General features: G+C 48.5%; 1 protein-coding gene across 10 annotated transcripts in view; it reads right to left on the bottom strand.

Moving 5' to 3' along the window:
* Nucleotides 1-12856, bottom strand: part of PTP4A2 (protein tyrosine phosphatase 4A2) — a 35502-nt gene extending 22646 nt beyond the window's left edge. The window contains exons 1-2 of one of the 10 annotated variants that reach the window (XM_039511695.1): nucleotides 12674-12856; nucleotides 7116-7218 (exon numbers count right to left, since the gene is read on the bottom strand). Coding sequence is in view for 1 of the 10 variants with exons in the window: in XM_039511702.1 (XP_039367636.1) it covers nucleotides 3548-3556 (9 nt within the window). In the remaining 9 variants the exon portion in view is untranslated. Of the gene's footprint in view, nucleotides 1-2782; nucleotides 2807-3504; nucleotides 3772-3959; nucleotides 4023-7115; nucleotides 7219-12673 lie in introns of those variants that run through there. The other 9 variants (XM_039511697.1, XM_039511693.1, XM_039511701.1 and 6 more) reach the window with 9 other exon arrangements.
* Between the last annotated feature and the right edge of the window lie 123 nt (nucleotides 12857-12979).

Raw genomic sequence — 12979 nt, 5'->3', positions numbered from 1 at the left:
ATAGTTTCTTGGAAACAATTCTTAAACTTAATCTCTAAAGGCAGCTTGTTCGTAATGACACATGCCTGGAGAGGGGAGAAGTCAAGAAATTCTACAGTTCCTTATTACCCACCCCTGTGAGTTCCCTACCAATTTGCTGACAAGCTCTGCTGATGACTCACTCATTTCCTTTTGCTTGAGCCAAGTCACTCTGTTCTCTGCCCTAAAACAAGGCAGGTTTACCTCAATTTTCTGCTTGATAAGACAGACAAATATCAAATATTCAGTCTGAGGAATCAATTTAGCAAGAGAAAATAAAAGCAGTCAGGTGTTTTTCACAAGACAACTCTCTTTCCAATCTGGCACTGACCCTGCATCAAAACTTCAATGAAGATGGGAGAAAACACTTGCCTTTTCCAAACGTGAGAGAGCTCAAACAACTAATATAACCAACAGCATAGGCACTGTTTAACACAAGAAAGCAAAAACATCTCTATGCCTAGATCAGCAGTGGGAAATGAGCAGATACTCCATTTGGATTTCCAAAGATAATCTACTGGGTATGTGCTTTATACCAAAGAAGTTTCTGTTTGCTGAGAGGCAGAAGCAGCTGTGAACCTGGAAATATTTTTTAATTTTTTGTTTTTAACAATCCTCATGTTTAAAACCAGCTCAGAGAGGAGCCATATTTGAATATTATTTAAGCATAGTTCCCAAACAACTCCATCTGGGCTCCTAAAAGTGAAAACAACTTCAAAATAATCAAAAACAATGGGCTCACCTAATGAAGCATGATGAGCTTAAAAGCTCTTTTGTTCAAAATATAGAACTGTGTTTAAATTGCAAAGAAAAAAATTAAAATGACCTTAAATGACATTTTAAATAGTCATCTTATATATAAGTAAGATTTGTGTTATGTTTTAACAGCCCATTCCAAAATAAGTTGTGTGAAATTTTTTTGCATCAAGTGCCATATTTTGGAAAACCAGGAAATTAACTTCCCTGGCAACACACAAGCCAAATATATATATATATATTTTTAAGATTCAAAATGCCAAACAACACAAATCAAAAATACTAACCCATCAAACCAGAAGCATACTGGTGTTTTCACAGCATTAAAGCAAAAGAGGGTAAAGATATTATTCAGTAAATAAAGTCAGAGTAGGAAAACTCCATTTCTTGTACCATTCATCTCACTTTAGTTTGTCTACACTTGAAACACCACTGTAGCACTTCAGCATAGACACTATCTACACTGATAGGAGGCGATCTCCTGTTAGCGTAGGTAATCCACCTCCCCTGTCTACACCTATGGGTTAGGTTGACTTAACCACATCGCTCAGGGGTGTGGATTTTCCACATCCCTGAATGACGTAGCTGGGTTGACCTAACTTTTTAGCATAGACCAGGCCTATGAGTTTACCATGTCTCTACTGGAAAATTGATAATGTATAGTGGAAAGTTAAAGGCCAATGGTGCACATACTAAGAGCCATGTTCAATCGCCACTGAAATTTGTAAGTAAATATAAAATGAGCTTTTAATAGGCAATTGTTAAAATTCAAAGAGATGAGCAACACAGTGCTTTCAGGCATAGCCAGATTTTCTGTATACAAGACCTAAAAGAATGTGTGTTCAGAGTAGAAATAATGGAAACAAGAAAACATGACAGAGGTATATAAAACAATTATCAGAGCGAAAAAGCCAGTACTCCTACTGATATACGCTCTCAAATCACAGAGACACACCAATGAAACTGAGGGGGTAACAAATTTAATACTGATAAAATGAAACTTTTTTTAAAAAACACCCAGCACAATTATCCTATGGAGCTCATTGCCAAAAGATATGATATTGACACCAGAGCTTAGTATGCTTAAAAACATTTTAAAATTAGGATATATATTAAAACAATCATGCTTCAGGCCTTAAATCATCCACTAAGATGGGGATAAGAAAAAAAAATTTCCTCTATGGTTACAATATTTTAAATTGTCTATTATGAGGTTCTTTATACCCCTGTCTGAAATATCTGCCTAGGCAGATCTCTGGTCTTACCTAGCATAGCAACTCCTATGTTCCTATGTGTTAAAAACCCTGAATCTCCAAGCCCTAAGGTGCTGCACTTTCAGTGTTCAAACAGTAATATTTACATGGAGACATTCTGCACTTACTTCAACTCTTTAACAAGTGACTAAAGTACCAGACTAATCTGATTATAATAGGGAATACATTTATACATAACAAAGAAAGCTAATTCACTAGTTAGCGTGGCTTACAACTGACAACGTGCTTCCCCCTCAAAAGCAATCAAAAAGTGCCACCCCTAAAGTTTGCAGAAACCATCAGATGCTAAAATATTATAGTACCTTATGAATCATTCTGCTCATCTACAGACTCTCTCATTTTAACCCAATAAAAAAAATTGCCTTTATATGAACAGTCTACAGTACTGGTTCTCTCTAGAAGAGGGAGTCTCCAGAATTGTACTTTAGTAAGTCCTCTCCCAAAGGCCTCACAATAGTTAACCAATGCAGCATTCCACAACAGGGCAAAGTACAGAGGCAAGAACTGAGAGACAAACTATGTTCACAGTTCTGATATAGAAAACGTAAGTTCCCACTTTCTGAATTGAAAACTGACACTTACAATTAGAGGTTATCGAGAATTATGAAGTTGACCCTCTATTTCTATTTAGAGGCACACAGAAGATTTGCAGCTAGAGCCACGTCTCATTAAAAGACATGCACGTTCATAGAAATGCATTCCAGCATAGCATTCCCAGATATTTATATTCCTACCTCAAGCTCTCAGTCTATACAACGAATAATTTCTTTCCATCAATTGGGCTTATAGAAGTCAAACATTTCTATACTTTGACTCACAGAGGGTTTTTTTTTTTACACTACTACTGCAGTTGTGAGTCAGAACCTCTGCTGTTCATTCAGGGGGTTCACAATCCACTTTCCATTTACACGGGAGCTTTTGAAAAAGGCAACCTCACCTTCCCACCCCCAACTGAAAATGCCCTGAGAGAAAAAGCAGCTTGTGACTAATCATGCTAACGAGGCACAGGAGGAGTCACCAGCACAACTCAGCAAGGCGCAACCCACCCCATAGCTTAGACACAAACCACTTCTCGCAGCACCTCAATCCCCACATCTGCCCCCCCCCTCCAGGCCAGCCTCCCCTTCCCTCCAGGGCCCATGTGGGCTGTGCAACCCTCCACCTCCCCTAGGACATACTGCCCCAGCACCCCCCCACCCCCGACACACCTGTGCAATCTGCCCCCCACGTCATCCCCCTCCCACCGGCCCATCCCCCCACCTCACACCCACCCAGGCACCTCAGCCCCACCAGCAACTGCTCAGAGCCCCCCGGCCTGGGCCCGGCTCCGGCTCCTTCCAGCCCCACAGGCGGGAGGGTGGGCAGGACACCGAGGGCCTAAGGTCCCCGGGGCCTCACCAGCCCTCACCCCCCCACACCTCACACCAGCCCGCCAATGCCCCCGGCCCCTCCTCACCTGGGTGCGCCCCCCTCCCCGCGGCCCGACCCCGGCTCCTCACCCTGGGCATTGAGCGCGGCTGTGTCCGTCGGAGCGGGCCCGGCGCCTCCCACACACCGGGCAGGGAGGGGGCGCGGCGTCGGCGGCAGCCGCTCTGCCGGCGGAGGGGGAAGGACGAACGAGCCCGGCCGGTTGGAGCCGCAGAGACCGTGAATGAGCCCGCCCCGTCCGCCGGCTCCCCCGCGGGAAACGGCTCCTCCTCACACAGACAACCCCCCCCGCGCAGCGCCGCGCGATGGCCTGGCCCGCGCACACTCCCCGTCAGCATTGGTACGGTCCACCCCCCCAAAGCCGCCATTGGTATGGCCCGCCCTCCCCCCAGTCCTGGCATTGGAATGACCTAGTCAGTCACTTCCCATCAGCGTTGGTACGGGCCTTCCCCCCAAAAAACGGCAGGATGTGGCCGCTCTTACCCCCTGATCAGCGTTGGTACGGCTCATGTCCCCCAAACTGGCAATGGTATGGCTGCCCTAGTATTGGTATAGTCCCTCCTAAATATAGCATTGGCATAACCCATCCCACATTGGAATAACCAGTTCCCGGCCAATTACCGTCTCTCACCCCCCTCTCAAGTCAGCAGTGGTTTGGTCCAGGCCCCCCACCAGAAATAAAATCAGTATTGGAATGGCCCATTTCCCCCAAAACATCATTGGCCTGGCCTGGGTGCCTTCCCCCCTCTCAGTCGCGTCAGGGTGGCCCCTTCCACTTCATAGTCACAATCGGAATGCCCCATTGCACCCCAACAATAGTGGTGGTATGGTCCACATCCCTGGTATAGATACCCCCCCACACACATCTTGGTTTGCCCTACTCTGCTCCTCACATTGCCCCTCCCTCCACCACTTCCACTTTCTTTCCCTTTCTTTGTCAGGGCCAGGTGGACCTGCACCTGCCCTCTGCTGGAAGGGGCTGGAACTGCTCAGCTGGGTATCAAAAGCCCTATACTGCTAATGGTGATTCTCCTCTAGACTCCTGGGCTAGGCTCCTGTGCTTTGGAAACAGGAGGGACCAAGTTCTATACCTGCTTGCTGTGAAAGTTGTAGTGACAGCCAGGAAATTCCTAGCTGACCATGGATTTGTTGCAATATTGATAAACAGACATTGAGAGCGGGGGCAGTGAACAAAAAGCCCTGGGTGTTGCATAGATGTTATTTCCCATGGAAAGCAAGAGGTAAATGCTGGTTGTAAAGTATAGGCCTTTGCAGAACGGTCTGAATATCTATATCCTAACATGCATCACAAATTTCCAGGAAGCATCTTTTAATCTTGATTCTGCAGCCCTCAGCCATGCACAGTGAGATTTCTCTTGTGCAAGTAATAATAATACTACTCTGCACTTGCATAGCATTTTGTACCCATAGATCTCAAAGCTTTTCACAAAGGCAGGTAAATATCAACCCCATTGTATAGAAGATGGAAGTGACTTCTCCGAGACCATGTATCAAGTCATTGGCACTGTAGAATAGGATCCTGATGTCCTGCCTCCCCAGCTGCTGATGGTATATCCCTTAGATTGTAGTCCCCTTGGGGCAGATACTTTGTCTTTCTATTCCCCTGTAAAGCGCCATACATACCTGTGGCACTATGTAAAATAATAAAAGATGCAGGATGGATGGGCATTTATGCCCAAAATGTAGCCAAAGTTGAAGGTTGCCACTGTCCAAGGATGCAGTTGTTAGACATTCCCTGCAGGTGAGGTTATCAGTATAAAAGGTGGATCACTTGGGAAGAATTGCTCCACCTCAGATGCCACAAACCCTGAAATCTTTACCATCAAATGCAGGTAACTCGCCAGGTGAGAACTGCTGCATTCCTGCCCATGAGAACAAACTAACAGGCAAAAAAATGGGGCATTCTCAGGTGAAGTGTAAACGCTGAGAATGACATGATAAGCCTAGCCCATGCCAAAGAAGGTACCGAGCAGGGTGAAGAGAATGTCATGACTAAGCAACCACTGTTGAAACTCTGCCATCGGCACTGGCCACAGATGAGAGGGGAATGATTTCAGGTTCAGGTGCCAGAAGCAGGTCACCCTAACCCTGTCTATAATACCATGTGCAGGGGTGACAGAGAGCTGGGAGATCAGCCCAAGGATTCGGTTTTGCTGGGAGAGGACAAGAAGCAGAACAAGAACTGGGTGTAAAGGGAGCTAGTGTTTGACTAGAAGTGATTCTCAAACTTTTGTACTGGTGACCCCTTTCACATAGCAAGCCTCTGAGAGCGACCCCCCTTATACATTTAAAACACTTTTTTATATCTAACACCATTTATATATGCTGGAGGCAAGCAGGGTTTGGGGTGGAGGCTGACAGCTCACGACCCTCCATGTAATAACCTTGCGACCCCCTGAAGGTTCTGACCCCCAGTTTGAGAACCCCTGGACCAGAGCAATATGCAAGGAAGCAAGCCCTTTTGGAGGGGGTATTTTCAGGAAAGATAAAGCTCTTGTAACAAGTTGTATGGTTATTTAGAGAGGAGAAAGGCCTTTGTAGGAGAGGGACTATCCTTCCCTGGGAAAAGCACTGAGTGAGGCTGGGAAATCCCCACCCTCTGGAACCTGAGTACAGTAGAGAGATTTCTGGTTCTCTAGCTCCCTTCTCCTCTATAATGAAATCACATTCATCCCACACTAACTCATCCCACTGTGTGCCACCCCGTTTCTCCTTCATAGCTCAGAGACAGTTATGCCTCTCCATCAAGGTAGCATTTCCTGGGTAGCACTAGGGATGTATTTAGGCTATTATGAACAACGAGCAAAGGGCGAGCGTTTTAGTACGTAAGTTTAGTGGTGCTGGAGTAAGACATCAGGATGACTGTCCCTGGGAACAAAGTCCCCTGCTTATTATCTACACAACAGGGATAGCACAGGCAGCAGCAAGACCATTTAAATGATTCCGCAGTTGTCTAGTAACCCACTTACTTTCACTGCGCAGGACTGCAAGTTGACTGCAGGAGAGTTCAGGACCCCTGGCTCTGAAAACACAGGGTCCAAGTTCCTGGCCAAATTCCAATTTAAGTAATTACATTCTGCCTCTCTAAATCCTCCTCGCAGTTCCAATTGAAGATGCTGCTCGTCCTCACTTCCTGTCCTAAACTGCTGGGTGATGTTACTGTGCAATTTTACCCAGCAGCCACTTTCCACCCAGGAAGGGACCACACCTAAGAGTCATGCTTTGGCATATCATGAAAAGCAGCAGAGATCATGCACTTTCTTACAATACAAGTTGTGTATTTAGTTCCATTCTGTTCAGTGATTAGGGATCTTGGCAGATCTTACTAGATAACAGGAAGTTATGTTCTTGATGGACAGTTTAAGGTCTTAAAGGCCTAGTGCCAATACCTTAAAGACTGTTTAGAACACTACATCCTTCAGTACTGATTCAAGTTATCTCATTCCTGGCCCATCTCACAGCACGTGTCCTACATAATGTTCTCTGAGATCCCATGTGCATTTCAGAGGAGATTCCATAGGGCAGGCAGGCAGGCTAGACATTCCCTACCCTGTTTTGAATCAAATATATATTGATCTTTACTCGCTAATCTAAATTATTTCTAAGAGGCATCGGTACCTGTCACAGTTGCATCTGACATGTAGGGCAGGTCAGGAAGGGACTGTCAGTTCCGTATCTTGCGATAAAAACATGAAACCACATGTTGGCCAACCCAAAACAACTGCAAGACAGAAACCAAAGATAACATAGTGGTCACTGCCCTCCGGAACTTGTGCCAGTAAGAAGGAAAAACAAATGACCATAAACCCTGGAGAAAAGTATAGTTGTGTTGTTCTCCGAGCGGAGAAGTTTGATTTGTGCTAGAAGTCAGCAGCTAGTAATTACAGAAGGTGGAAAGCACTGGAAAGAGCAGGATACAAAGAGGGCAAATAGACTTGTCATGCTGCTTCTTTCGGTTCATGAACAGAACTGTAGAGATACATTAGAAGGGATAAATGATTTGGGGTGGCACAAGGGGTCATAACACTGGCCCTCATGTATCCCACAGCTGTGGAGTTAGCCATGGAAATCCACCTCTTATGCACAATTGTGCTCCTGAATCCCAGTTTTCATCTTCAAAAAATGTGTCTAGCCCTTATGGTTGCAAAGGAAACCCTGAAGACATGACAAATGTAACCAAGCATAAGTATACAGGCAGCCTGAAATAATAACTCTGAGAAAGCCGAACAGTCTCACTTCTTCCCTTGGCATTTACCAAAGCACTGATTCAAAGAGAAAGCTTAGATGGCTGGAGTAAGGGGTTGAGATCGGGGGGACTGAGGCCTGATCCAAAGCCCACTGACATCAGTGACTCCAGCTGACTACACTGGGCTTCGGATCAGGCCCCAGATCCTGATCTCCGTTATTCTAGTGTATCTCGTTGGAATTCCACAGGGGGTTACTCCAGTGAGATGAGTGGAGCCAGACCTGGGGTGTTTACATACCTTACTGCCATTGGTGATTTATTATGATGTCAGTTCCCAATGCCAGACAAACACCCAACAAAAACAATGTACTATGTATTCTGGGAATGGAAATAGTTCTCAAGCTTCATCCTGACAAGATGAGAGCAGGGAGGTAGAAGGGAATTGGGAGAAGGCCCAAGAGCATGGGTAGAGGTGAGCAACAGGCACACAAAGGGGAGAACAGGTTGAGTAGACTGATTCATCTGGCCGGGCTCCAGGTAAGGAAGTGAAAGGTATGAATGACCCATTGATCTGCTTCCTTGTAGAAGGGGTGGAAGGAACACCGGATACAGCTGACTCAGAGCCTGGGCTCAGCAAGACCCTGCCCCTTCTTACAGCTATGACTCCACTTCTGGCTGGACTCCATCTAGAACAAGGAAGAGAAACCTGTGAGCTGGATGAGAGTTTCAGTCCTGGCCCCGTGGCTGTAACCTGCCAAAACGCGTTTGTGCGCACACACACACACACCTGTACAACAGTGCTGACTTATAGCATGCCACATGCTTTCCTTTCCTGGTGTCATGTGGGATTATTGTCCTGGGCACGACATCAAGCAGGCACACTGTCTGGGTGTGACATTTATATAATGGGAGGGTGCTGCAGGGCCGCAGTTGTGTTCGTAAGGCGCTCCAGAGGGCAAGCAGAAGGCCTATGCAGCACTTAAAACCCACGTATGTCCTAATTTGGGGGATTCAGTGGCGTATAGACCTTGTGCTGAGCCCCTGAACAGGGGTATATTTCACTCTATGAAGGCCTTGCACAGAAGGCACTGTAGACACGGAAAGTTCTGAAGAGGGCTTATGCGCCGTATGAGCTGGTGTTTTGATGTGCTTGGTTCTATTCTGAAAATTGGATTATTTTTCCTCTCCAAAGTTCCTGTTGTCTCATCTTTGCCTATTTGGGTATGTTTACACTGCAATTAGGCACCACAGTTGGCCTGTGCCAGGTGACTCGGGCTCATGGGGCTCGGGTTAAGGGGATATTTAATTGTGGTGTACATGTTCAGGCCTGGGCTGCACCTCCCATCTTGCAGGGTCCTAGAGCCTAGGCTCCAGCCCAAGCCCGAACGTCTACACCACAGTTAAACAGTCCCTTAGCCCGAGGATCCCAAGTCAGCTGGCACAGGCCAGGCACCAATATTGAATTGCAGTGTAGACACACCCACTGTGTGCAGAGTGCACACCACGTGTTGGTCTATGTCAATACCCCACACTCACCACCAGAGGGCAGCAGAGCACAGCATTCAATACACAGGGTGGGGTCTCTGAGACCAAAGGGGCTACAGACATAGACGCTATTAACCTGTAATACTAATGAACGACGATGATCTCTTTGATCTGAGCCCATGAACCAAAACTTCCTTTTTTTAGCAGAAGAGATAAAGAGAGGGTTGCAAAGGAGAGAAAGACTCAGGACTCCCCTTCCAGGCCCCCTCTCAAGAGGAGCCCCCTAGAACCGCCACTGCTGCTTAGCTAAAGCGGGCAGCTGCAGGAGGAATTACACCGACGAAAACTGGAACAAGAGTTCCTCTATTCTCCAATCCAGCACGAAAACCCTCCCCGTCCCAAGCTGCAGATGGGCATCTCTGTGGCACACATCCATTTGTGAAGTCTGCAATAGCTAGGGCCTGAAGCCCAGAGCTGTCACCCCAATTTCAGGGGATAACTCTGATAGCACAGAAGCCAGCACATCCACCCAGGCAGTCCTCTGCTTCCTTATTACACCCCTGTAGAACGGGGCAGAGGGCAGGAAGTGCAGGGAGGACCACACGCTCGGCACTGGAATTGATTGACTTCCCAATTCCATCCAGAGGAAAAGAATATCCACCCTGTAGCTTTGCCTCGGGGATGGACGGATGCTGCAGCCAGTTAAACCACCAACAATTAATGATTATTAATTTGTATTTCAGTAAACACAGAGGCCCCAACTAAGATTGGAGCCCTATTGTGCTAGGCGCTGTACATAGTAAGAGAGCATCTCATCCCCAAAGAGCAAACTCAAAAGACAAGAAAAAGGGTGAGAGAAGGGAAGTATTATCCCCACTTTACAGATGGAGAACTGAGGGTGATTAAGTGACTTGCCCAGAGTCTGTGGCAGAGCCAGGAACTGAAGCCAGATCTCTTGAGTCCCAGCACAGAACCTTAACCAGACAACCTTCCCTCCCCTAAAATGACTCCTGATGCTTAGCCTGGGTTAGCTAAAAAGGACTTATAGAGCTTGCATATCACAGCAGCTTCTGTTACTCTTTGGAACTTAAGACTCATTTGTGTATGTTTACTTGCTTTAACCTTGTAAATAACTCTCTCATTTCTTCTTCTTAGTTAATAAATCTTTAGTTGGTTTATTATAGGATTGGCTAGAAGCATTGTCTTTGGTGAAGGTTTAAAAGAGCTGGAGTAAGTGACTGGTCCTTTGAGACTGGGAGTAACCTGAATATTGTTGTGATTTTTGGTGTAAGGGACCATCTATCACAAAGGCAAGAGTATGAGGGTGGCAAGATAGATTGGAGTACCCCATGGGACTGTCTGTGACTCCATGTTAAGGCTACTGTAGTGCCTGTGGAGTTCACACTTGCTACTTAGTTGGTGAAATCTAAGTTTAGAACTCGCAACCAATTTGGGGTGTGTGCCCTGCTCCTTCCCGAGGTTGGCACTGACGCTCCTGAGTCACTCCAGACTCAAGCTGTCAAACTCAGCAACATTACTGGATTTCATGAGGATTTGCAGGGAGAGAGTTCTTTCCGCATTAGCTCAGCCTTGAGCCTCCTGTCACCACCACCTTATGTGTGGGATTTATAAACTCCGAACAGATTCATCTGCTTCCTGTAGTATCTCTTTTTCCTCCCTTGCATTCAAAATCAGCTCATCTCCAACAGCTCACTATGGTGCTCTGCAAAGCCTTTGTAGCCGGACCCTATTGGGACTGGATCAACCTCTAACAACATCTCTTCCAAGAATCTTAGATCTGCTTCCAAAACTACATTACTCCACCACCTGGAATCTACGAGAACACAAGACACTGCAGTGCCTTCTGGCAAGAGTGCCAAGGGGTCATGTTTGTACCTACCATAGTGTCCTTAGAAGGCAACATCTGGCTCAATATGTGTTACAAGTGCTTAGGCAGGACAGAACGAGTTCAGGACTAGACCACCAGCCCTCCAGCTGTGGTTTTCTTTTCTTTGGTTGGTTTGCTGTAAATGTCGTAGCCCAGGGTTTCTCCAACAGGGGTTGCCACTTCTGTAGGGAAAGCCCCTGGCGGGCCGGGCCAGTGTGTTTACCTGCCCCGTCCGCAGGCTCCCACTGGCAGCGTGGGCCGAGGGACGTACTGGGCGCCGCTTCCAGCAACTCCCATTGGCCCGGAGCAGCGATCCGCAGCCAGTGGGAGCCGCGATCAGCCGGACCTGCGGACGGGGCAGGTAAACAAGCCAGCCCGGCCCGCCAGGGGCTTTCCCTACACAAGTGGCGACCGCTGTTTGAGAAACCCTGTCATAGCCTGTGTGTGTTGTCCAGCCTTCACACTCCTGTCCCATCCTGCACTCTGCTCGCTGTGTCCCCAGAACACTTCCCATACCCACAACCCAAAGTCCACACCCACATACCTGCAACCCATGTCCCCATAATACCCCCACATCCACCACCCCAATGTCCCCATAACACCCCTCATACCTGCCGCCCCAGTATCCCCATAACACCCTGATACCCACCACCCCAATGTCCCCATAACACGCCTCATACCTGCCACCCCAGTATCCCCATAACAGCCTGATACCCACCACCCCAATGTCCCCATAACACGCCTCGTACCTGCCATCCCAGTATCCCCATAACACCCTGATACCCACCACCCCAATGTCCCCATAACACCCCTCGTACCTGCCACCCCAGTATCCCCATAACACCCTGATACCCACCACCCCAATGTCCCCATAACACGCCTCGTACCTGCCATCCCAGTATCCCCATAACACCCTGATACCCACCACCCCAATGTCCCCATAACACCCCTCATACCTGCCGCCCCAGTATCCCCATAACACCCTGATACCCACCACCCCAATGTCCCCATAACACCCCTCATACCTGTGCCCCCATCCCAGTATCCCCGATACCCACCACCCCAATGTCCCCATAACACCCCTCATACCTGCCACCCCAGTATCCCCATAACACCCCCATACCCACCACCCCAATGTCCCCATAACACCCCTCGTACCCGCAATCCCTGTGCCCCCACAACACCCCCATACCCATCACCCCAGTATCCCCACAACACCCCCATAGCCGTAACCCCCGCCGCCGGGGTCTAGGCCGGGCCCCTCCACCCCATGCCCTGGGGCTCCAGCAGTGTCTGCGGGGCTGTTTGTCTCCCACTGGCTCATCTCATGCCTTGTCCCCGCCCTGGCTCCCCTTCCCCCGACCACGTGCCGCCATCAGCCCCCTGACGCCGGACATGCGCACAGCAGCACGTTCGGAGATCGCGCAGCGACTCGCGAGCACACGCCACAGGGACGGGAGAAGGTGAAGGAAGCTGCACATGCGCACTGAGGCCACCATGCTACGCCTTGAGTTTTCGGCCATGGAGGCGGAGAGAGAATACAATACGCATGCGCGCTGAGGTGTGGCCGACGCTTTGTTCTCTGCTCAAGGCGTTGGTTGCGCACGCGCAATGTACCTTGTTATCGGGCTGCGCAGGCGCATTGAGTTCCCTTGGTACTTTGTTGTCGGCGGAGCTGTGACTTAATAAGGCGCCGCTAAGCGCCACGCGTGCGCAACGAGAGTCTCGCGCGCTTGTCTTCGCGGGCTGAAGGTTGCGCGTGCGCACGGACGGCACCGGGCGACGGTTGGGCATGCGCATCAGTTCCCTTCGGCGCTTTGTTCTCGACGGAGGAGGCAGCGCATGCTTAGTGCCTGAGCCGTCTGTGACGGGGGTGGTGTGCGAACGTCCACGCCGCACGGGAGCGGGCGGCGGCGGCGGGAG

Source organism: Mauremys reevesii, linkage group 23, assembly GCF_016161935.1.
Source record: "Mauremys reevesii isolate NIE-2019 linkage group 23, ASM1616193v1, whole genome shotgun sequence".
In the NCBI taxonomy this organism is placed as follows: domain Eukaryota; kingdom Metazoa; phylum Chordata; order Testudines; family Geoemydidae; genus Mauremys; species Mauremys reevesii.
Note: the sequence above shows the minus strand (reverse complement) of the source record. Positions and strands in the feature narration are given on the sequence as shown.